Source organism: Lactuca saligna, chromosome 5 (assembly GCF_052625555.1).
Source record: "Lactuca saligna cultivar CGN05327 chromosome 5, ASM5262555v1, whole genome shotgun sequence".
NCBI classification, from domain to species: Eukaryota; Viridiplantae; Streptophyta; class Magnoliopsida; order Asterales; family Asteraceae; genus Lactuca; species Lactuca saligna.
In genome coordinates, this window is record NC_136421.1 from 186,451,846 (window position 1) to 186,468,022 (window position 16,177).

The 16,177-nt window shown below is 27.3% G+C and overlaps 1 protein-coding gene across 2 annotated transcripts; it reads right to left on the minus strand.

Annotated features, from left to right (window-relative positions):
* Positions 1-1,555: 1,555 nt before the first annotated feature.
* On the minus strand, positions 1,556-15,884 carry LOC144998940 (wax ester synthase/diacylglycerol acyltransferase 11-like). 2 transcript variants are annotated; one of them, XM_078958672.1, is made up of 7 exons: positions 15,615-15,884; positions 9,611-10,162; positions 6,115-6,181; positions 5,828-5,943; positions 5,496-5,705; positions 4,891-5,028; positions 1,556-1,937 (listed from the first exon to the last, which is right to left on the minus strand). In XM_078958672.1, the coding sequence occupies exons 1-7, from the start codon at positions 15,849-15,851 to the stop codon at positions 1,809-1,811; spliced, it is 1,449 nt and encodes a 482-aa protein (XP_078814798.1). In that variant the 5' UTR covers positions 15,852-15,884; the 3' UTR covers positions 1,556-1,808. The 2 variants fall into 2 exon arrangements, with proteins under 2 accessions (XP_078814798.1, XP_078814797.1); XM_078958671.1 differs by having other exon boundaries at positions 1,556-1,995.
* Positions 15,885-16,177: the final 293 nt, after the last annotated feature.

Here is a 16,177-nt window from a genome sequence, read left to right on the forward strand (position 1 = left end):
CAAAAATATGAATAACGCGAAGAACAATGGCCAAAAATTTATAAAGTATAAATAAAAAAATACCTAGAAACTCCAAGAAAAATCGTTTGTAATGACCCGATTGATATCGATCCAAGCTTTGATACCACTTGTAAGTCTCGAATTCTCCTACAAATCAATCGAATTCACTTTGATAGTGCGGAATCTCGATCAAAGTGTATAATACAATATATAAGATGAATAAGAACAATATAATTAATCTTCAATGCACACTATTATCATTCAATAGTTGGGTACATCAGATGTTTATTACACATTGTTTTCTCTTGGTTCTCTCCAAAAACACGTTCTTGGCATATGGTAGCCCGTAGAACGTCCAACCCCCTAATTTAGGCTTAGTAACACTATTTACACCTAGACCTAATATCCAAGCCTAAGCCCAAAACTTAAACAAAATAATATAAGGCCTAACCAAAACCACATGCGATTTCGGTCCAATTAACACCAAAACATGGTGTTTTTTGTCCTAGACTAAGAACTCTAATAGCATAAAAAAAGCAAAGTATAAACTAGAAATTATGACCTAACAATAAGTGAACATATATCTATACATTAATGGTAGATAATTAACCGGTCCCCATCATCTTTAACATTTCCATTAAGCACTCTAAGTACTCTCTTCCCTAGCTAGGGGTCCCTTATTCTACTCATTACATATATATGCACAAAGAATCATAAAAACATAACATTCACATGACATATTTTATCCAAGATATCACAATCTAACAATGATGTAATCTACATTTACATACACATCTATACATGCTTTAACATTAATCTACTTCACATTATCAACCTCTAAAAGGATAGTACAACTCACCTCTTGTAGTGAAATAACAACCCACTCACCATTTTCCATTTTTAGGGTTTCAAACCCTAATGATCAAAACAAGAATTTAACCATTGGATCTCCATAAAAACCAAGTATTAGGCTTCCAGACACTTGGTTAACCATTAATAATAAGTTTACAGGAAGAAATCTTGCATAGCAAGCTCAAACTCATAAACCACCATTAGAGCTCTAAAAAGCTTGAAAGTGGAGAAGTTGATTACTTTAGGATCTGTAGAAGCCTAAACCTTGCCACAAATAATCTTGATCGTCTCTTTAACCTACTTCAACATTGAAATCGTTGGAGGTATGATCTAGAGTGTTTGGATGTGCATTTTAGAGAAAATGAATTCTATCTGATCATTTAATCTGCCTCGAAACCATGTGATGTTCTTACCCTCACCGCATTATGGTGGCATAGATGATCCTGCAATCGAATTCCTTTCACGTTGTGGTGAAAATCTATGATAACAACCTACTTTGGCCACCAGGCCACAACACCCGTATGCTGCGCCATGGAGTAAATTACGTTACCTACGAATTACCATGGAAAAATGCCCAAATCACCACCTCACCCACCACGCCGCGAAAAGCCTCTCACCATATCGTGGTGGATCTAGAAACAAATTTTACATTCCATTTTGATTACAATTTAACCCCAAACTTTTATTTATCAATTCTAATCTATTGTCAAATCAACATAACATATTCCATTACTTCCAAACGTCAAATGAATACATGAGAGGCATCAATTGACGTTCTACAAGTCTAATATTCACACACGGACCAAAATGACCTTTAACACATAATAACATTTTAAACACAAAAGCTTAAAAATCTAAGTTCCTACAAGCACTCTACCAAAAATACTTTAATATAACAAACATAATATTAAAACGACATTCTTTTGTTTTGATAAAATACGATGACATATACATCATCATTCTCTTTTTTTTTTTTCTCTACTTGTTCTTGGCATTCTCTGATGCCAAAGCGGAAGTCTTGATGAGGTAAAGGGATTCCTCAAGGTCGTCACATAGTCTTTCAGGGTCTGGTATGGTTTCTTCATCTGCTGATATGATAAATGTCAATTTATCCATATAACTTAGTATATGAATCATCAATGCCTGCAATGATACTTTTGTTATTTCTCTTATGGAAGTTACTAAAAGTTTACTTTAAAATATATTTAGTTGATAATGGTATATATAATTTTTTTATGTTACAATTAATATACTCTTAATATAAATATTTGATTATTTCGTATGTCTCAAATATCATTTCCTAAAGAAAAAAAATGCATATTTTAATGACCATATCATTTCATAAAGAAAAAAAAAATTGCATATTTTAATGACCAGTGAGAGTGATGAACTTCATATTTTTTTTTACATTAACGCACTTCCTTTTGTGTAGACCATTTATCAGAGAACTTTTTTCTCAAAAAAATATAATTACAACTAATTATTGCATGTCATGATGATATTTTTAAACACAAAAAATAAGTTTGTTGGTAGGTTATGTACAAAGAAATAACTAAATATGAATAAAAGTATTATTTTATTATCTCATAATTAATTTTCCTTTTTAATCGATCATTTTAATTTAAATGAAAAACTAGAATTGGTAAAAAAAAATTAATTTTTTTCACTTAGTAAATCTATTTTTAGATCTTTTTCTTATCTTGATAAAAAATAAGTAAACATTAAAATACGACTTATCAATCACCATAGTTATAATAAACATTAAAATACGACTTATCAATCACCATAGTTATAATAAATAAAAATTATATAGATGATCATTCAAACATTATCTTAATTTGAAACTTGAATCTTTTCCAAAATTTCACATACGAACACCTCAAGTAGGATAAAAATCAAACACTTTTACAACCATATATATATATATATATATATATATATATATATATATATATATATATATATATATATATATATAGGTTTACGTTCATTTGAGATCATTCTAATTTTGTGAGACCGTAAGACCAAATGTAAAAATAATTTTAAAATGCAAAATAAATGGAAAAAATCCAAAAATTCTTTTTTTAAATATTATTTTCGAAACTTGAATTAACTAAAAAAAATAAAAATATATATATAAAAAAATAAAAAAAAAATTCCGTTTTTATTTTGAAAAATACGTGAAATATTCTAAATAGAATATTACACTGACATATTCTAAAAAATAATTTTAAAATGCAAAATAAATGGAAAAATCTAAAAAAAAAAATTTTAAATATTATTTTCGGAACTTGAATTAACTAAAAAAAATAAAAATATATATATAAAAAAATAAAAAAAAAATTCCGTTTTTATTTTGAAAAATACGTGAAATATTCTAAATAGAATATTACACTAACATATTCTAAAAAATAATTTTAAAATGCAAAATAAATGGAAAAATCTAAAAATTCTTTTTTTAAATATTATTTTCGGAACTTGAATTAACTAAAAAAAATAAAAAAAAATTCTTTTTTTTTTTTTGAAAAATACATGAAATATTCTAAATAGAATATTACACTATACATATTCTAAAAATAATTTTAAAATGCAAAATAAATGGAAAAATCAAAAAATTCTTTTTTTAAATATTATTTTCGGAACATAAATTAACTAAAAAAATAAAAAAATAAAAAAATAAAAAATAAATAAAAAAATATAAAAAATAAATAAAAAAATACGTCTCACGGTCTTACAAAATATAGGTGGTCTCAAATGAACCTAACCATATATATATATATATATATATATATATATATATATATATATATATATATATATATATATATATATATATATATATATATATATAAAACAATAGAAATTATTTTGATAATTAATTAATAAGTATTTTTTTTATCATTTAGAACTTTATGCATAACTCAAATATATATATGCAATCCACTTGGCGTATTTTGTGAAAGAATGAAAATAACTGAAGCTGTAAATAAAAATAATCTTTAAATGACCATCAAAATAATTTATATTTTTACGGTGGTTGGTAAGTCGTGCTTTAAGGGTCAAGTATTTTTTTATCAAGATAAAAAATAGATTTAAAAATAGAATTTTGAAATAAATTTTTTTTAAAATGAGTATTTTACAAATTAATAGATTTCTTGGATAAAAATAAAACGAAAAATTAAAAATGGATAATGAATATTTGGTACAAAAATTTATTTATCTTTCACATTTAGTCATTTTTGTTTTGTATATAGTTTCCTTTTTATGTATATATTTTATAGTAAACTTATTTTTGTTGTTTATGTGTAATGATATTTTTTAAACAAGAAGAAAAAAAAATTAAATATCTTCTTACTTTTTGTTCTTACAAATCTTTATATCCAATTAAATTGTAACATATGTAACATTTAATGTTCATTTAATGAAATTGAATGATATTTTAGCATACTAATAATATATATGTGATTATTTAATTAGATAAGAGGATTGATAGGAACAAAAAGTAAGAGTATATTTAATTTCTCTTTGAGATAGTAGATACTTAGATACATATGATCCTCTATTTTTTTTCCTTTATAAAAGACATAATGCACATAATTTTGGTTACAAAATAAAGGACTAGTTAGAGAAAGTCAAATTATATTTAGGTAATCTGATCCAATAAAATAAGTTTCCAAATATTGAATATGAATATATGCTACCTAATAGAAATCTTTTGAAAATATGTCCATTCGAAAAGGTGTATACTGGTAATAATCATTTCGCTATGTTATCAAGGACAATATACTAAGATACCCATCTAGACATGCTACATACATACACAACTATAAAGAGAACCACACTCTTTGAGCAAACCACAAACCCATCACCTAAGCCGCTAGATCATCTATATTTTGTAATGTTCATAAATGAACAGACGTATTCATGTACGAATGTTCAGTTACAACACATTCAATACATTGATGATCTAATAACTGAAAAGTTGTTTTAGTAAAATAACTTGAACATATGTACATATATTTGTATATGAATACTTACATTAGGTTGTCCATAACAACTCGGAGCGATGTAAGTGATTTCATGCCCATAAAACGTGACTTCTTCTTGTGGCCCGGGCACATTAGTGAACCATAAGGTTGTATTAAAGAAAACCTTGTGGTTTAGTTTCCCTACCGCCTGCATCAACCCCAGATTCACATTAATATCAAGTAAAAATAATAATAATAATAATAAAAAATCTAACTTGGTCATGTAATGTAATTAAATTTTTTCTAACCTAATTTTTGAGAATTTATCTAGTACAAAAGTTTTACATAAACCCTTTAATTTTTAAATATATTTTTATTTTTATAGAAAATCTGAGTTAAAAATCAGATTTAAGTAGATCCGTACACTTTTTAAGGTAGTGTAGATTCACCATTGTTCACCATCATTTATTATTTTTACAATAAATTTGGGTTAAAGATCAGAACTAAGTGGCTCTACAATCCCCGAGGGGTAATGTGGATACGTCATTGTTCACCATCATAATTAAAATAGTAATTTTTCGGTTTTAATGTAGTAAAAGTAACATTCCATATATATAGTCACAAAACAAAACCTAATAAGTGTTTAACTTTCTCATTATGAGGTTATGCATGTACCTTAATTCCAAATAACTTGAGGACCAAATAAACAACAAAATAAGTGTATAAAGGCTCTAAAGAGGCTTTCTTTCGATCAATGACTGCCTTAGCTTCTTTTACGTAATCCAAGGGATCTGTTTTTAGGCCGATCGCAAATGGGAGGAGCACATAACCGATCTGGTTTCCCCATCTACCAATCTTCCCCGTTTTCATTGTTTCGACAAAAGTCTACACACTCACCGATGATATGTAGAAAAAAGTTAACTAGAATGATATTTGATTTGCTCACACACTTAAGGCCATGAGTTTGAATATGTTTATTGATTAAGATGGAAATTAGATGAACTCACATCGATCCGAGTGGTTGGTCTTAGGTTAAAAAAGAACGTGGCACGAAGGCGAATGTTTTTTGGAATGAAGTCGTTTTTCTTAGGATGATCTGACCCACTAAGAGTCGTGTTTTCACCTGAAAATGGTACTTGGATTTATTATAACCACAGAATAAAACTAGCTCGTCTTTAGGACTTGCGTAGTGACTCCAATAAAGTTATTGTATCTACGATTCAGATATAGCACGAAAGGTAGAGATATAGATGCAAAATTTGAAAGATACAGATATAGATGCAAATAAACTTACTGTATCTACGATTTAGATAGCGTGATAAACCTGCTTGAGTAACTCCAAGCACTACATCATTCAATGTCTGCAACATATGTGGCATCCGTTACATAGATGATCAATCTCAATATCATTTATGTTATTTAAAATTATTATTTTGGGGAAAAATGATCACATAGTTTCCTTACGGTTAAAGATAATCACCAAGTTTTTCATTATTTACTAAAATGACCATCAGTTAGAAACATTGTATTTAGAATTCATTTTATTTGTTTCATATAAATATTTTGTAATATCAAACATATTTTATAAAATATATTTCAGAGAAGACATCTCGGATAAAAAATAGATATTTTAGAGAAAAATTAATATAAATAGACAATTCAGGCAAAAATATATATTTCAGAGTTGTTCTTAGAGTTTCGAAATTCTTATTTTCGTTTAATCCATGACTCAAATGCGCTAATACACCTATCCACGACTCAAATGATATTGCAAGAAAGATTTGTGGTTTTAAAATATGCCGAAGAAAACATTTTGAAGAACCTAAAAAGAACATTTTTGGTTCCAATGTCTTGATGCAAACGAGAGAAAAATTCAAACTATCTGCTAAAATGTTGCTTCATAATAAAAAATGGGCCTATTTTGGACTTGGTGGTCATTTTAAAAAGACAAAACTACAAATTTGGTCCTTATAGTATTCAAAAAATTCGGATAGGGTCCAAAAAGTTTCCAACATGCATTGATGGTCCAAAATCAAGAGTTTCCTTTAGTTTTGGTCCCTGGCGAACTTGAAAAGACTGTTTTGCCCTTTTTATTTCTCTTTTTATATTTTTTATACTTCTTTTAATAATTTATCAATTAAAAAATAAAAATAAAATAATTATTCCCCTACCCACCCCATCCCATGTTCTCTCTCTCTCTCTCTCTCTCTCTGTCACACATACACACACACAAAGAGTATAAAAAATCAGTATCTTCATCTTCGCCAACCATTCCTCCTAAAAACCCTAAAATCCATAATTTATCCTGAAAACTTTGATTTAGGTGTGAGTAAGGCTCTGATATTTGTCTTTTCCATAACGTAAACCCATTCTTCGCTGATTTCGACGTTTTTACGAGGAGAGTTGAAGAAGTTTCTGGCGAGTAGATAGTACCAAAGACATAGATTAAACAGGCGATGGCGAGGTTAGCGGGCAGGGGCAAGAGAGGTGGTTGTGGGTTCTGTCTCGTGGTGGTTTAGATGGGGGTGTGAGTGGCAACATCAGTTTCTTCTACACCATTCTCTTCATTCTCTACAACTATACCAGTTCTAGTGGTCTCCTTTAACTTGTAGCCTGAAACTGGTTTTTGGAAATCTTTACACATATTTTGATTATGTTAACAACACTTTGTATAAAAAAGTATATTCGTCACTATTTTTAAAGGAATCATAAAGAAACATGAATCTTGAAGAACACTGTATGATTGGTACTTCGATTGATGTAATTTAGGGAAGAATGTGGGGATATAGAGTACCTCAGCTTCAAAATCATCTAGATCTTATTTCCAACAACATTTCCAGAGACAATAAATAACTTTTCCAGGAAGAATATGCAAGACCCACTTAGTTATTTGAGTAATGAAGATGAGTTGAACAAATCTTGATTTGAGAGTGAGAGAGAGAGAGAGAGAGGGAGAGAGAGAGAGAGAGGATAATTCTTTTCTTTTTTATTTTTAAGTTAAAATGGTATTAAAATAATTATTATGATACAAAAGAAAATAAAAGGGCATACTCATCTTTTTAGGTTTTTTGGACTAAAAATACAAGAATTTTTTTAATTTTGGACCATCCATGTAAGAACATCTCCAATGGTAAACCTTTGCTATCACTTATTTCTTTTGACACCCTATTATTAAAAAAATGGTGACCTCCAAATAAGTAACATCTCCAATGGTTGAGCATTTTATAGTTTTTTTTTTTTTTTAATGAATTTAACTTATTAATCCTCATCTATCTAAAATGTTCTATAAACCTTATCATTTTTTTTTGTTTTTTAAACATATTATATTTTAATATGAAATATTTTAATTAAGGTTATCATTAGAAATTAGTATATAAACATTTTATAAAGGAAAACTATGATATAAATAATTAAATAGTTAAATAAATGGAAAATATTTAAAATTTAATTTTAATTAAAGGGGTAAAAACAAAATATGATAAAAGTAAAGGAGGTTAAGTGGTTAAAGTGTTATAGTATATTGACCACTTAATATATATTGAGTGATCAATATAAATACACAAAAAAACTATCTATTCCAATGCTATTAAGTAAAAATAAGTTATAACTCAATATTAATAATCTCTAAAAAAATCTCTCATTGGAGATACTCTAAGTTGAAAACTTTTTTGATCATATCTAAAGTTTTTTTGATTACTACAAGGATTAAGTTTATAGTTTTGTTTTTTAAAGAATAAAAAAAAAGCTTGGTCACCATTTAATTTTCAACATCCATGTGATTTTTTTGTTAAAATCCTTAGACTTGATTTTTTTAGTTTTCTATGAAAATTATCATGTGAAAATGAAACTTTTGAAAAGGTTTTTAGTTGATTCAGTTTTCAAAAATTTTCCAAAAAAATCAAAAAATTTCTGTTTTCCAAATTGTATGTAATTAGAAATCTGATTTTTATAATTTTCAAAGTTTTCTAAATTTCTAAGATGCAAAATGAAAACTCCATCGTTTCCAACAAAACATATTTTCTTAAATTTTCATTGAAAATTAAGAATGAAAACTCAACTTTATTTTCTAAAAAAACTTTTTCATGGAAAATTAAACAGTATTCCACAACCAAATGTATATTTGGTCTTTTCATTATAAGATTGTCATAGGAGACTCTTTTTCCAACAAAACATAATACTTAAAAAAAAAACAAAATATTTCAAAATTTTCATTTGATTTTGCATTTTGCAAATATATTTTTATTTCTAAAATAAATGGCTAGGATTGTATCCTAATTTATCATAAAATAATTATGGTCTCTATGTAATATATATATATATATATATATATATATATATATATATATATATATATATATATTCACAAATTTTTATATAATTTAGCTGAAATTTTTTTTGAAAAAAAAACCAAAAAATAAAAAAATAATAAAAATAATAAAAAAATACAAAAAATCGATTTTTTCAGTGAATATATAAAAAAAAAAACCTACGGTTTTTAAGAATATAAAGTAAAAATGTAGATCTCTATGTATTTTCTTTATACATTTTTATGATATTTAAGGTTTTTTAGGGTTTTTTTTTCTATATAACTCATCGCTATATATATATATATATATATATATATATATATATATATATATATATATATATATATATATATATATATATATATATATATATATATATATATATATATATATATATATATATATATATATATATATATATATATATATATATATATATATAGAGCGATGAAATAAACTCTAATAAAAAACGAATTAACGTACCACATCCATGACCTTCTTTACCACCTTAATGTCAGATAAGTTCACGCTCTTGCGAACAAAACGTCTAGGTCTATTCTCTACGCCTAGAGGGCCTTTCAGTGGTGTTTCGGTGTCTTTAAGGAAAAACACGGTGAACACAAACATGACAACGGAAACAAAGGAGTTCCAAAACATTTCTAGCACCGACCCGACAGTAGAAAATTTGATGTAACTAGATTCTTTGTAGACGGGAAGCGTTGGCAAAGCATCAGGATCCGATGATTTTCGTGTACAAGCAAGAAAAAGTGTCATCAAAGACAAACCATCGCCTAAGGAGTGATGGAAGCGAAAAACACCGGTCCCTTCATCATTGGTTGTCTTGATGTCAAGAAGGTGCAGATCCCATAAAGGCTTTGAACTCTCGATTGGAGATCTGCTAAGGTTTGAGATGTAGTCATCGACAAATTTGTCTGGGAATGCAATATTCGGTTCTATTTTCGGGACTATAACATGGTTGTCAATGTTCACGTTTGTTGGAACCCATATGAAGCTTCCGGTTTCTTTGTTGACGACCTGAAAATCGATAAGAAGGCAAGAGTTTAGAAATGAAAATAGCTTCCCACAAAACAATAGAATTAGTTATCACATTTTATGATCAGGTTTGAATAAAGATTGCAATGAATTGTTTTTATTTGTGACACATTGATATTCTTATAAGTTAAACGAAAAAGGATTGCACAGCGAAAACAAGTAAGAAAAATAACCCCCACACATACGGGCACACATACACTTTGACATGTTCAAGTAAGAAAAATAACCCCCACAACAATTTTTCATAATTACACGAAGAATGGAAATACGGGGAAAAAGAATTTAAATGGAAAGTAGATGTGATTCCACTATTTGGTATACCAAAAAAATAAATGCAACCGGAAACTATTGATAAGAAACACTTCTTTAATATAAATAAAATAAAAATCAATTTGTTTTTCAATATTTGTTATTTTCAAACATAGTAAAACCACGTAAATAACTTATTAACTACTCCACTAAATTAAAAACGTAGCAAAAAAGTAAACATCTTTTTAATTGAATTCTAGATCGCTTGTACGTAAAAAATAAAGGTAAAGAATAAATTGGAGACAAAAGATAATAAAAAGTATAAAGAGAGAGAGAGAGAGAGAGAGAGAGAGAGAGAGAGAGAGAGAGAGAGAGAGAGAGAGAGAGAGAGAGAGAGAGAGAGAGAGAGAGAGAGAGAGAGAGAGAGAGAGAGAGAGAGAGAGAGAGAGAGAGAGAAATGGAGCATTTTGTGGCTATAACCCCTCAAAAGAACTTTGTTAATCTCCACCACTTTTGTGGAGGGAGTGTTCTATTTGCTCAACCTCCTTGTGGTGAAGAAAAGGAGAGGCAGAAAATGACATTGATGGGTCAGAAATCGCTTTGCACTATCGTTGGGCTTACAACATGGCTTACCGTAATCGTGTGTGTGTGTGGGGGGATGATTCCCAAAGTTATAACGTTGCTTTGTTATGCCATCTCAACCGATAATAGTATTTTTGTGACCCATATGGGATTGTCTTAAATATTTGTTAATAGCTTGATTTCTCTTTTTTTGTCATTTTTCTTCAAACTAGAGAGTTATTTTGTTAGAAAAGAAATTCGTTTTCTTACTTATTTCTTTATTCTTGGCATTAAATAACAAGAAAAATGTAATATATATATATATATATATATATATATATATATATATATATATATATATATATATTTTCTTCAAATTATTTACTTAGCTAGACATTGCTTAAATTTAATAAAAATTGATATATTATTTTTTACTTTTTGTAAAATAAATCGAAAAAAAATCAACATCATTCATCAATGATATATATATATATATATATATATATATATATATATATATATATATATATATATATATATATATATATATATATATATATATATATATATATATATATATATATATATATATATATATATATATATATATATATATGATTTCTTTGTTTTATATGTAGAACATAAAAAAATATATATAAAGTATGGTAAATTGTTTTGTTTTTTAACGTGAAGCCCTAAAATTAAATATAAACCCACCACATTGTAATTGTATATTGATATAGGCATTTATTTGTAAACATAAAAATAACATATTTTGATACATTTATTTTTTAGATATAAAAAAGCCCCAAAAGTAATATATATATATATATATATATATATATATATATATATATATATATATATATATATATATATATATATATATATATATATTTAGAGAGAGAGCTATATTCAAATATTTCTAACAATTATTGTGTGTATGTATGCACCAATGAGAATTGAGAAAATCATAAATTGTTAAATAAATCATTTAAGGGTGTTATAGTAATCTTTGCATTTTTAATTATAATAGATAATTAATATCTTTAATATCCCTTTAAATATGAGATGTCAAAATCAAAACCCGTAGAAAAAAACCCTGCAGTTGTTGTCTTCAATTTTGTTCCTCCATATCTTTATTGTCTCCCTCACTAATTCCTTGCGGTTCTTTTTCTTACTCCACCACAATGAAGTACATGTTCCTTTCAATTCATTATCTGCATCTCATTGCTATTTGGATTTGGCTCGATGATCGGTTCATGGATCTTGTATGAGCTATTATGTAAAGAGGTTAGCAATATTTTATTACATTTAGATGTTTTCAAGGCTTGGTCGTTCAATTGCCGGCATCATCCATAATTTAGTATCTCTTTAATAGGTAAGGCTTGGTTGGTTAAGATTAGAGTTTTGTAACAAAATCATAAATAGTGGTTCTTTGTTTATTGAACAAATAGGTATACCATTAATGTTTTTCTTTTCTACTCATTGTTGCATTAAAATTATTATAATAATTATTAATTATTTTCTTTTGATTTCTAAATGGTTTGTAGTTAATCACGAGATCATACTAATTCCGGTATTTTGCATTTGATAATTAAAGAAATTGTTCAAGATATGATATTAGGAATATTATCAAGAGGCAAAGAATTTTTTTGGTGGATTTCATAATTGTGTTTTTGTATAAAAAAATCAAGTTTGATATGCTTAGTCGAAAGATTCTATCAGAATATGTAGCAGAATAACTAGTAAGACACGTTATTAGAATAAATTATAATTATTTAATGTCTACTACATTCTATCATAATTTATAGTTTTTATTCTTTTAGAATGCTCTGAGTTTTTTAATATTTGAAAGTTGATTTTTTTTTTTTTTTTGTGGATTTAGGTTTTGAAGATACTGCTATTGATGTAGAAAAGGAGAAAAAAAACATGAAGAACTAGAGTACATTCTTGCAAAATGTATTATCCTAGAATGTATAAATTGTTTCTTAACACTAATATTCTTTCGGAATGAATTAGTATTTTTGTTAGATTTTGATTTTTTTCTTCTTTTTTTAAATATTTTTAGTTTTAATCTTTAAGAATAAATGCAATCCTTAAACCATTATTAGTCATAATTTTTTTTAAAATGAATGTAATAATTTTTTTATAGTCTTATTTTTACGGACGAATCTAAATAGTGATCCTTAATGAATAAAATCCGTATTCTTTTAGAATGTTATTCTTGATAATATGTTATATAATTTTTTAAGCATATTTAATATAAAAATATCTTGAATGAAACTATATTCTGCAAGAATAAAACCGTAAATATATTACTAGTTTATTGTTGACTTTTTTTCATTCTAACAAAATAAAATCGTTTATTATTAAAAATAATATTAAAATTTAATTAGAATTAATTTAAAAAATAAGTTTTTTTTTTAAAAATAATGGAATTAATGATCTCTTAAAACCCGAAAATTTCCTTTTTTTAAAATAGGTTAATTGACCAAAATACCTTTTTATTGAAATTTGTGTGATTATATGATACATGCTACCATATTGTAATATCATATACCCTCAGATCATGACTGTTGATTCTATTCATCCGGTAGTCCAGATCTATGCATTCTGGCAAACAATAATTATTAAAAACAAAATAACCTAAGATATATATATATATATATATATATATATATATATATATATATATATATATATATATATATATATATATATATGTTCAAATGTCGATTGATATCTATTACGTAGACATATGGACAATAATATTTTATGAGTATGACTAAGAAAATATATTGTTTGGTAATCTGAATATGTTCAACCTCAATTAACTATTATCGTTATCATATATTCTCACCAATTAAACCATCTATAAGAGTTATAGATTTTTTTATGCTTCTTATTTTGTGTGGATGTTGTCAAAATGTTTATTGATAATCGTATTCTGTAAGACTGAAAATGAGTGAAAAATAATGTGTAAGAACAAAAATGAATAACAATTAGTGAGAATACATGATAATGACGATAGTTGTGTGAGGTTTAACATATTCAAATTACCATACTACTTATTCTCTTAATCATTTTCATAAAACAACACTATACACACACTTTTGTACGTTAGATATTCATCCATATTAGGTTTTACGGAGTGAGAGCGAGAAAGGGGGTGAGGGAAGCTTCCCTCACTCTTGAACACCACTCATTGGATGAGGGAAACCTCCCACGGGAAAGAGGGGGGGAGGGAGTGTCGCACTCTCTCTCTTCATGTTATTGGACAGTTTTTTTTTTTTCTTTTATCCTTTTTAATATTTATAAAATTATATATCTATCAAAAAAATATATTAAAATTCATGGTTTTTAATTCCCTACAAAATGAGTATAATATATGTATGAAATATATTTTTAAAAAAATATAAAAAAATAGTGAGGGAAGCTTCTCACTCATTCCTTGGGTTTTAGGTGAGGGAAAAAAAAGTAAGGAAAAGAATAGTGGGGCCCACAAAAGTAATGGAAACATCACTCCCACACCTTCCGGTCTTATAACCTAGCTCTCTCTCTCTCTCTCTCTCTCTCTCTCTCTATATATATATATATATATATATATATATATATATATATATATATATATATATATATATATATATATATATATATATACACACACACATTGTGTGGGATTTAAAGAACTTAATAAGTTAGAAAAAATTTCTTTATAAAAAAGATAAACCAAGCAATGAAAATGTATTGTATTTTCTAAAAAGATTTTTGTTCTATTTCTATATGGTTGGGGTGTCAAACGATGACACCATACGATAAAAAATACACCACCATATTAGGACTAAATAACAATTCCAATTCGTGTTCCTTTGTCCTATTCGATGTAATGCCCCGCTTCAATAAATTATGTCTATTTTTTATTTATTCTATTTTTCTTTTTCTTTTTTTGAAATGGGCAATACATTAAAATAAACCAACACCTAGCAAGCAACAAGGCGGGGCACAAAACGGGGATAAAATAACTTACAAAAAGTATATCTACTGGTTAGCAGAAAAAAGAAAAAAAAAAAAAAATCAGATGTGTAGTGTCATAAACTTATTGACGGAACTTTAAGTTTTAGCGTCAAGTTAATTTTGGGCGCTGGCAGTGAATGAGTTTGAATGATTTAGAGTAGTGAGTTTTAGTAAATTAGTGCATTATCCGGTGTCGCACCTCAAACCCATACCCACCCAAAACTAGATGGACTCCATAACTTGTAAATCAATTGGAAACATGAATGTGACAAGATATTACAAACTCTAGTTTACTTATATTAATTGTAGTAAAATAGAATCCTACACAAACACAGAACCAATGTTCACACTAGATGCACAACTTCAATTCATTACGCCTTAACTACGGGGCCATTACTCTCATATTATTCGAATGTCTCAAGCCAAAAATAACCTATTGATGCACAAACCTCCAAGTCAACTTAAAACTATATTATAAGCAACTTAAATATAGTTCATTAGTTCATAGCCCATGTGAGTGACAAATTATATATCACATCATGGATGTGTGAACCATGAGCGACAACAGTTTCAACTTTTGATGGTGTGGTTTCAAGGTTATTTATACCTGCAGGCTTGAGAACCTAGGATGTCGAAGGAGAGAATGAACAAGATTTTGTTTGACGACAGCAGGGTTGATCTTGGTCTTGCACCCCATCATGGTTATGATGTAGACATTGGAACCAGGTTCATGGAACAATCTTGACATAGGGCTCAAAGGTTGATCTTCTTCCTTCAATCTTGGACCATCGTTGATGGTGGTTTTGATCTGTGTAAGAGTGTTGAGACCTTTTGCAGAACTCATGGCTCACACAAAATTGGAACTTTCTATATCTAGGAATGCATGTTGAGTTCATGAATGACATCCTTATATACATCAACCATGGCATCATTTTATTATTATTATTTTCTTTTTTTTACTTTTTTTTTCAACCATCAATGCTTTATTAAAAATAACCAGACAGTATTTGATTTAATAGGTGTCAAATTATATATGCTATTGGTTGACGAGTCAAAATTGATGAATATATTTTCTTTGTTTATTAATTTTTAATGGCAAACTACACGTAAATGGAATATACTTTCGGCGAATCTCCTAACATTGAAAGGACGTATATTATAAGTTTATAA